The sequence below is a fragment of the Phaethon lepturus genome, unplaced genomic scaffold (genome assembly GCF_000687285.1).
Source record: "Phaethon lepturus isolate BGI_N335 unplaced genomic scaffold, ASM68728v1 scaffold5641, whole genome shotgun sequence".
In the NCBI taxonomy this organism is placed as follows: domain Eukaryota; kingdom Metazoa; phylum Chordata; class Aves; order Phaethontiformes; family Phaethontidae; genus Phaethon; species Phaethon lepturus.
In genome coordinates, this window is record NW_010516838.1 from 12582 (window position 1) to 22753 (window position 10172).

At 53.0% G+C, this 10172-nt stretch overlaps 1 protein-coding gene across 1 annotated transcript; it reads right to left on the reverse strand.

Annotated features, from left to right (window-relative positions):
- Nucleotides 1–9689, reverse strand: LOC104627803 (endothelin B receptor-like). The gene is made up of 8 exons (XM_010296180.1): nt 9650–9689; nt 7429–7958; nt 4203–4315; nt 3510–3714; nt 2656–2805; nt 1762–1895; nt 1000–1108; nt 1–150 (listed from the first exon to the last, which is right to left on the reverse strand). Exons 2-8 carry the CDS (start codon nt 7924–7926, stop codon nt 1–3), a joined length of 1359 nt encoding a protein of 452 aa, XP_010294482.1. The 5' UTR covers nt 7927–7958; nt 9650–9689.
- Nucleotides 9690–10172: the final 483 nt, after the last annotated feature.

Sequence of the window (10172 nt, forward strand, 5' to 3'; positions counted from 1 at the left end):
TTAGGAAGAGCTGTACTTGTTACTCAAGCGGGAGCTGCTCCGGTCCAGCCCAAGCTCCTGCCCGTTGGCTTTCCACTTCCCAACAGAGCCCTTCTCGTCTGTCGGCGTGATGCTCAGAGCCGGTCTCTGGCACCAGCAGCACAGGCAGGACTGCGAGGAGACAAGAGCGTGGAGAGAGAGAGGTTACAGGCGTGGGCTGCAGGGTAAAAGAGGAGGAAATAGTCCCTTACTGATGTTGGCAAGTCAACCTGCGCAGTGCCAGGCTGGGAATCGCACTTCTGAGCCTTGCTGTCCCGCAGATCTGCTGGGAGCAGGTTTTACAAGACAGGGCTGGTGTGGATTAGAAACGAAGAAACCAAAATCTTGGGTACCTTTTGGCAGTTGTATTTTCTTGTCCTTGGGGGACAGAAAATACAGGTAATGCTTAGCCAGGCTCAACTCTTCTTTTTGCCACAGCGGTGAGAGGTGACTCCCATCCCATCCCACCCCCTTCCCTTCTTTTCTCAGGGCTCCACTGCTCCTGAAAATTATCTCCAAATAACTTGGGCTTGAAGTTTGAAGCAGCCCCAGTCCCTGGTCTAATGGTTTGTGGGGATGCTTCTGATCCAGAACGACAGGGGCTTTTTGGCTTGTCCTAGGTCCTGCACTGGCAAAAGCCTCCCCATAGCAGGGCAGCGAGCTCTAGGGGACTTGAAGCTGGGAAGAGAGGCACCTAGCAGGGGGAAAATTTGGGAGGAGAAATACAATCAGAACACGAGCAAATAGGAGAATCCTGTGGGCTGCTGGCAGCCCCAGCATGTCCCTGATGGGGCATTTGTCTGGGAGCCAGGAGCTGCGAGGGCCCTGCCGCTGCTTGCTGGGTTGGTTTGCCAAGCCACTCTCCACCTTGCCCTCATCTTGTCCACAGAAGTCCACTGCGGTGGGGTGCCTCTGGCTGCACCGTGCCTGGTGTCTGGGAACGGTCACCGTAGCCAAGAGCTCTGGAGGGGTCAAGCCTACCTGGAAGCAGTTCTTGAATTTCCGGCTGACAAAGTAGAGAGCCACAGGGTTGATGCAGGAGTTGAGGGAAGCCATGTTGATCCCGAAGTAATCCATCACTAGGAGGAAACTGAGGCGGGAGGGGAGAGAAGAGGGTGGATGTGTTGGAAGCTCACGGAGAACTGAGGGAGGGTTTCCAAAATGCCTGTCAACTGCCTGGCCTGGGAACCTGCTTCTATGGAGGGCCAGTGACTGATACCACAGAGGTGAGCACAAAGCAGTCCCTCCTGCAGTTGGGTATTTGCACAAGGCTTTTTCTTGCGAGGAGCATTTCCTGAGGAAACCAAGAGCATGAGATCTGATCTCCCCTGGTCACCCTGGTGTTCTCAAACTCAAGCACAGTAGTAGTGTCTAATTTTTGGCTGGATTTTGGCATGATGGGTAATGAGGAGAGGGGAAGACAGGATCCTACCAAGTGGCAGAGAGTGTGCACACCCCTCAGACATGATGCAGCCTCTTTAGCCCTGCAGAGAATGTTTCTCTGCCCAGGAGACCTCTCTAACCTATAACTTCATAAAGACATTTCAAAATTTAATTTATTCTCTTCTTATGGTCCCCCACACCCTTTCTCTGTGCCTATCAGGAGAGCAATGCTACCTAGAAAGGAGCTATTGAAACAAGGTGTTTGGAAGGCAACTCCACCAGCCTGCAATGAGCCCAGCAGAGCCTCTGCCAGTGCCCACCGGGGGTCCCAGCACGGTGCCCTCCTGCTGATGCCCCTACCTGAGTAGTTCACATCTGTTGGGGTCTGTCTGGTCATAGATGGTCTTTTTGAGGATGCGGCTGAGGTGGAGCGGCAGCCAGCAGAGTGCAAAGATCACCACCAAGCAGAACACAGTCTTGGCCACCTCCCGGCGCTGTGAAGAGAAGGTGGGCGGGAGAGAAGGGATGGTCTGGCTGAGCGTTGGAGAGCAAAGCACCATCTCCCCATGCTGAGCAAGGGCCCTTCAAGTAATTTCTGCAATCTGATGGCGGCTGGGCACCCCTTTGGAGTCCAAAGCACAACCTTGCAGGTCCCAACTCCTGCATCATGAGGAGGACTCTTAGATCCAGCCTGCAGAAAGGGGTAGGGTACCAGCAACACAATACAGATGAGGCTCCTTCATGCCCCTTCCCACCGTTGCTCCTGGTGAATTTGCTGGAGTGACAGGTCCAGGGACATGGAGGCCTCATCCAGCCACCCTTCACACTGTATTATGGTGACAACCAGCTGCTCTGCCTCAAGGCATCGTTCTGCAAAGTGTGGGAGGGGACAGTAAACTATTCTTTTCCCTGCGTGCCTCGTCTGGGGTATGGTACGTTCAACACTCGGTCCAGTTCGGTGTGATCTGGGCTGGCACAGCACAGCCAGAGATAAACGGCTGTAAGAAACTGAAAATCAAGCTGGTCCATGGCCATAAGGCTGGAGGTTTGGGTTGTCCCTGAGACTGGAGATCGTAGAGCTGAAGGCCGCTCTCCCTGGCTTAATCCACGCATCTGCATCAACGTGCCAATACCTGTTGCCCACTTGCCAGCTCATACGTGTCCTTTACCGGGACAGATGCCTGTTCTCCCCTTCGACAGCACTCCCTTCTGTTTTGGGAAATAGCAGAGTTTCTGCCCTCCTGGTTTTCTTACCCGTTTCATGTGGTCGTTCAGAGCAATTCTCATGCCATTTCTCTTGCTCAGCATCTCGCACGACATGAGGGTGTAGAAGATGCCAGTGCATACCAAGGGGAGGCAGAAATAGAAGCCAAAAAGCCACCAGTCCTTCACATCACGGTAGAACTGCATGCAAAAGAAAGAGCAACTGGAAAATGGGGAAAGGGGTGGGGGTAACTGGGGCATGAACTGACCCGGCCCCTGACACCGATGGTGGCCTGTTATCAGACACTTTTGATGTGTGAGGGTGTAACAGCTCCTGTGCTAATGCACATGGGATCATCTCCCCCCCCGAGGCTGGTGCACATGTTTAACCTGAAGAAGTAAAGCCTGGTTTACATCTGGCTGTCCGTCCAATCTAGCACTTTTGTGCAAGAAACAGTTGCTGGGAGCTTATTTGGTAGACACAGTGGGATAAGTTCTGATGCTCTGTAGGCGTCTTCATTCCCTCGCTCACCCTTAGCGGGTCCTATGATAAAGGTTACCCATGCAGACCGGTTGTGGAGAAGCTCTTTGGCCTGCTGGGACAGCATAGCAGGTTCTGAAGCTCCCCGAGATATGCCATAACCTTCTGATGCGGACGGTGAAGACATGACACGGCTTAAGGACCAGCTGCCTGTTTTCTGGCCCCACATTCAAAGCAATTCTGCCCCACGGCACTACAGTGCTGGGTATTCTGTGCTTTGTCTGATACTGCTCTCCCCTGGGCTCACCCCGATGGCTAGAAGCAGCCATCTACAGAAGCACCTAATCCTCTAATCAAGGAGGGAGGACGCTCGGGTTGCCTGTGTCTCCCTTGCACTGCAGCCGGGGTGGGGCAGAGTACATACCATCATGAAGCTGGATTTCTGTTCGGAGGCAAGCATGCACACCCACAGGTGTCGTTCCCAGTAGCTGAGCTCCACCATGTCGAAGGCTATAGCTTCAGGGACTGCAAGCACGATGGCCACCACCCAGATCAGCATCACCTCCACGGCCTTCCACATGGGGATTCCTATCCCCTGGATCCGGCTCCAGGACGCCACTGCTCGGTACCTGCCCAGCGCGTAGGAAGGCAACAGGAGCAGATTGGAGTGAGAAGAGCAACTGTCAGGAAGGGGCTGAGAAGGTGCAGATTGGAGTTGTCCCCAAAGGCCCTTTCCAGTAGGCTTTCCTCCTCCACCCCTGAACCTTCCCCTTCAGTGGAATGGGAAAGGTCAGAAACAGGGGCTCAACGGATGAACGTGATGGTAGCTATCCTTGGCCAATGTCTACCTGCCACTGGGGAGGTGCCACCCTTCGCCACCACACCAGCGGCTGTTCCAGCACATCATGATCCTCCCCTCAGCTGTTTCCAGCAGGATTTACACTGTCACCAGAGTCAGTTCCTGTTGGATTTCAACTCTACATGACAGCGCGCTGTCCCCGTCTCTGAATTTCGCCTGGGGCCAAGCCACCCTGCAGTCTGCCTTTTGGTGACAATGACATGCTACGGTCAAATATGGCTCAGGCTGGGCAGCGCAGCTGTAGAAGTTTTTCCTTACCTGTCGATGCTGAGAGCACAAAGGCTGAGGACCGTGATACCCACCGAAGCCTTCTGGATGAAGGGGACCAGCTTGCATACCTGCACACCAAAGGGCCAGTCCTTTGCCAAAAGCTGGGGAAGAACCGCAGGGTTAACAGGCTGCTTTGTGAAAGAGCGTCTGGCTTCCCCTAATAGCAGGTGGTTACCCACAAGGTGTGAGAAGCCCACAAAGAGCAGCTGAAAGCACTCTGAGGTTACCTCCGCCGGGATCACGCAGCGTGCGCTCCCCGGTATTTTGTGTTGTGCTGGGAAGCATTCGTTTGCCCAAGGGCTCATTGTGAGATGAGTTGAAACACAGACGGAAGGATGGTCCAGACACCAGGTCCTGACTCCAGACCCTGGGTGGTTTTGAAAGGATCCGAATCCTAAACGCCGCAATGGGCTTCGGGTCACTTTCAGAGGGAAAATGGGTGTCATTCTCTGAAACAGCCAAAATCCAGCAAGGACAGCTTCTTTCAGGTGGCTTTGAAAGCCCTGTAGTCTTAAGCCTTTACCATACTCTGACCCTCTACCACACTTACATTCCTTATAGAACACATATACTGTGGCCCCAAGCTCAGCTGGGGCAAGCAGAGGGTATTGGTGCGGACAAGGTGCCCTGAAGGCAGGAGAAATCCAGGCCACTCACTCATGGGGATGAGAGTGAGCCTGGGTTCAAACCCTTATATTCCCATGACACCTGGAGCCCATCCTAAGGTTACCCCTACTCAGAACCAGCCCCCTGTGCAAGCTCTTTAGTTTGGCCTCAGCAGCAAGATAAATCAATCTAGAAGCTCTCCTGGAAATCGTGTTTTTGGGTGAAAGCAACTGACCAACCCTACCCTTTCCTTTGGTCTGCAAACCCAGGGAGTCCACCCGTCTCATGTGTTGCCGAGAACACACCATGGTGGAACTGGGCTACTCGTAAGACCAGGTTGCTCATAGTCAGTTTGGGCTTCCCACATAAGCAACAATTTCTCCTGCAGGAGGTGGCTGGGAGAGGTGCGGAAGGGAGAGGGGTTGCTCAGGTGGCCTAGGAAAATGCTGAACATCAGTCAGCAAATGCCAGTTTAGATGTGGCCAGAGCAGGGAGTCCCAGCCCTGGAGATTTCACCCAGTTTTCCTGTTACAAGGAAGGCAACACCAATGCAAGATGTTGTCCTGGACAAAGTATCTTGACTCTCTGTTGGTTGCAAGCTGTGCTAGTTGCAGCTCCAAGTGTGTCTCCAAGCCAGTGGCTTGTGTTTACAGGAGGTGTCCTGTAGATGAGGTCTTTGGTCTAAGCCGTGAACTCTGCACAAAGCTCAGTGCAACCCCAGTTGTTGCCCGGCCAGGACGCAGAGCTGGGCGTTGAGCCTGTGACTGGTTTATCTGCCAGCTTTCCTCAGTGAGGTCATTCCTACAGCCTCCATCTGGTCCCACATGCCCCTTTTTTATGATACATAGGACCTTCCTACAACAGAAACTTGTGAAATATGGCAGAACTGGGCAAACAGATCCTGAAAGGAAGGGCTGTCAGACCCATGTCCTCACAGTCCTGGTTGTATAAGCCTTGTTTCTTTGGGAAACCAGGCTAAAACCAACCCAACTGCCCTGATATTGTGGGTGATATAAACAGGACAGATGGACTCTGCAGTCCAGATCCCCCAAAGCGGAGAAGCGTTCGCATCCCATGGAGGCAAGTCTGCCAGACATTTTGCTGTTGCTGTTACTCTGTTCTTGTTAAATATACATTGCACGACGCAAATTCTTTCCCTGGCTGGATGGTGCGTTTCCCATCAAGTGTGGCAAAGGCAGGATTAACACGGAAATCTTCCCTGCCTTGGTTTTGACTGGGGACAAATATTGGAGGGGCTTTGCTCTTCAAGGTTTTGAGGGGCTCAGCTATGACCGTGCTTGTTGGGCTGCCTCCACAACCTCTGCCTGTGCAATGGGCGCAGGGTAGAGGCGATCCCCAGGAGAGCTGCTGGTGTTGCAGCCGTGTTCCCCAGACTGTGTCTCCCCTCTCGGGCAGAAAAAATTGCACCTTTTTCAAAGCCAAAGGGGCCCGTTGGGTGAAAGCGGAGATGGTCTGTACCCCGTGGGTGAAGAGGGGAAACCTTCCCCTGGGGCAGTTCTGCTGGCCCCAAGCTACTCTGTTTTCTTGCACATGAGTGAAACCCTCTGCATGGGTCCATGTTCTTGTAACAGCGGGATCCTCCGGCACGTGGAGAACCTGTTAGTTTTGAGGTTAAAAACCTTTACAGTTTTCAATACATTTTCACTTAAACTGTGTCTATTCACAGTGATTTGAGACCCACTGCCAGCCTCACCTGGTTGTTCTCATTGACAAATTATATGCACCTTCGTCCTACTTCAAATTTCTCTCCCTTCTCCCCCTGCCACCCAGCCTGCTTGATTCAGGACCCCTCTGGCACTCAATTTCCCCTTCTTGGGCTAAAGCTTCCCTTTGACAAATAAACCTGGCTGAGCTCCAAGTCCCTCACCCCACGGCATCCCTTCCAACCCTTCACAGAAACCTCTGCCTCCAGCCCACCAAAACCCGCTTCAAGAAGTGGGCGAGAAAGAGCTGCCGTAGCCCAGAGACGGCTCGCAGACGTCATCACACACCTTCTGCTCTTAACTGGGGTCTCAGCTGTACCCCACGCCTGCCCGGTCCGCCCTGCCCCAGTGCGCCGCGCAGAGCTCCGGTTCCCCTGACTATTTGTTGTGCCTCTTCTCTCTCGTTTAGGGGACGGTGTCTCCGAAAGAAGCCCCTGTTTTATAATGCAGCCCCCTTCCTTGCTCCTGGATGAGTCTTCACGTTTAGCTAGAGTAAAAAAGGTATTTGCTTGAGGCTGGTTAACTGACCTGTGCTGGGAGAAGTGTCCCCAGTGCACAAGAACGATAATTTTTGCTCAGCTGAAATAAGCATTGGGTTGTAACGTCAGGAGACTGCAAGTGATTCTTTTCGTGTGATTTTAGATGAGACTTAAAAGATCTGGAAGGTTGTGTGCCTGTGTTGCATAGCTGAGAACACCTCTGCTTTCCCAGGAATGTACTCCGAGCGTTTTCTCTGTTTATGTTTTTCTCATCCTTTCGGGAGCAGAAACACCCTCCCCCTCTCCCTTGCAAAAATGGAGCCTGCGATAAAGAGCGGAGGGTAGATATTCCGCAGGGCACGCAATCGCCAGGCTGCCGCAGCGCCCGCGCCGCGTGGCGCCTACCTTATATACGTTGATGGGCAGAGCAATGAGGATGTAGAGAAGGTCTCCGAGTGCCAAGCTGGCAATGAGGACATTTGGCCCATTCCTCATGCACTTGTTCTTGTAAATGATCCTCAGGAGCGTGGAGTTCCCGATGATGCCTACGATGAAGATGGTGCAGGACACAATGGTGTTGATGTACTTGAAGATGTGTCTGATATCCGCAGGCTTCACGCACACGGGCAGCAGGGGTGGCTCAGAGCTGGTGCTCCTGGGGAGGCTCTCCGAGCGGTTCGGCAACTTGGCAGCCTGGACCAGGCTTGCCTGGACCAGGCTGTAAGCCTGCTCCTGGCTAAGCACCTCAAAGGGGACGGTGCTCTCCTGGGAAGCCCTTGGGGTCTGGCTGTGTGCCCCGGGGAAGAGGAAAGTCAAGAAAATGGCTAGAGTGGTGGCAGCCGGGATTCTTGCCATTGAGGACCAACTGGCAAAGCCGGGTGCAGAAGTCCTTGCAGCGCTCATGGGATGTCCTTGTGCTTGGGTCTTGGTTGGTTCTGCAGATGGAGAAAGGAACAGAGAACCTGGTTCGCAGAGGAAGGAGGAACGAGACCGGACCGAATGAAAGCAATTGCTGGAGAAAGTCCATCCCCACAGTGATCAGAAATTGCGCCAGATTAGACCCCATCTAGTCAAAGCAGCTGACCCCTGTGGGTGGGAGTCTTTGCTGCTAAAATTAAACACGCCCGTTCAGAAACACAAACTAAAAGGAAAACAAGCAGTCTCTTATGCCTCTTGCACGGTATTTCAGCAAACGAGGGCACCTGCCTCTTCTCAGATAGGTGTGTTGAATCACTTATTGCATCTTCTGAGGCTGGCTGCGCTGCTCACCCACCAAATCTGACTTTTCTGCCCAGCACAGCCTCTTATACCCACCCCACACTTCTCCTTTAGTTTCTGACTGTTTGAAGTAGCAGTTTTGGGGCACCTGCCCCGTCGACACCTGCACATCTGGGCGATTCTGCAGACCCCGGTCGCAGGGTCCACAGAACCAGTGGACCTTTTTTCCCAGTTCATGCCATGGGAAGACTGGAGCCGCGCTAAGACCGCGCTCTTCAGCGGATCCCACGGCTGCCCCACGCCATCTCAGCGCACAGCAAAAAGACTCAGCATAGCCTTGCTGGGAAGCGTGGTGGGAAAATACTACACGGGTTTTTCCAGAAATGCTGTATGGATACCTGACATCTTTTTCCAATTTATGTGCGAGTAGGACAGCCCCTCCTTCCCCATCCTTACCGTCGTTAATTGAACCACTTCCTTTCCAAAGCCACTGTGCCCATTCAACGCAATACTTGGGGATATCAATCTCCCTGTGCCGTTTGCAGTTTTGACTGCTGAGCGCCGTGAAAAGTCTCTCAAGCTCACCGAGGCTGGAGCACTACTAACAAATGTCACCAGAGTGGGTCCTGCTTTGCCAATCTCAGGCGGTGCTTTCAGGCAGGACTCGCTAAGCTGCTGCTCCACAACCGCATGAGGAAGCTGAGGATGGCTGTAGCACTGTGCTGGCACGGGACGAATTTGTGGAAGAGGCTTCCGGATGATCCAGATACCAGTGGGAAGTGAGCCCAGAGAGGAAGATGTCAGCACCCTGTCAGTCTGTGCCACAGGCAGGGATGGATCTCGGGTCTCCTGGTTAGAGTGGGCGAAGAATATGTTTCTCAAACTATGAAACTTTACAGCTTTGAAGGGAGGAAAAATTGCTGCACCTACACTGAAAGCAGGAGCCTTTTTGGGCTCCCCTGGGATGTGCTCTGCTCCAGTTAGGCAGGGATGTGGGTGCCTGCATGGAATTAGGGATGGGACTTCAATCTCCACTCTGACTCCACCAGGCTGATTGGGGATCTGAGCCCAAACCGGCTGTACCCTGGGGATCTGCTCCCCAGGACCACCCAGCCAGGGCACCCCTGGGTTGTAGCACGGTTCCCCCTGCCCAGGACTGGGGGGACCCCAGGACCGGCACATGCATACCTGGTGGGAGCACGCTGCTCCCACTCTGGGAAGGCATGGCCAAGCCAACCGCGGGTCCCGCTAGGCACAACCACAGCTTCTCTAGACACATTCCTCATGTGTCAGGGGCTTAGGCCAGGCTTTGTAGAAATGGCTGTGCCTTCCTATTGTTTGGAAGACTCCAGGCATAATCAGCATGAGGTTGGACACTTTCCCAATGAGCCAGCCTAACCAGCCCTACCTTTTTCTCAGTTTCACCCTACTACTCTTGTCAGAAAATCTGAATCAGCCTTAGTCCTTCCTCACCCTCTTATGTCCTTCAGTCAGGTCCTTCAACTTCGAACTGTAAACAAGCAGTGTTAGGAGGAAGCCTAAAATTTATTCCCAGTTACGTGTCAAATACAGGCAATAAAATAACCAAATCCCTTCACTCACAGTTTAGACCTCGTGAACTAGAGAGTTACCGGTCAAAACCACCGCATTTTAAAGATGTTTCTTTTCTAGTTTGAATCTTTATAGTGGCACCTTAGATATGGTTTCCCCACAGGAAAGTTAAAGATCCCATCACTTTTCAGCTCACTGTAAGCATGCTTCTATCTGCTGGCATATTCATGCCTGGTGCTTAGCAATCTTGGGTGTTCTCTGCGCCTTTTATCTGTGCAGACTCAAACAGCTTTGCAAACTTATCTTGCAGATAAGCCGCATCGGTGTGAGCCAGAACAGGCATTACAAAGTTATCTGCCTGCCTCTGGCTGGGGGGGGGG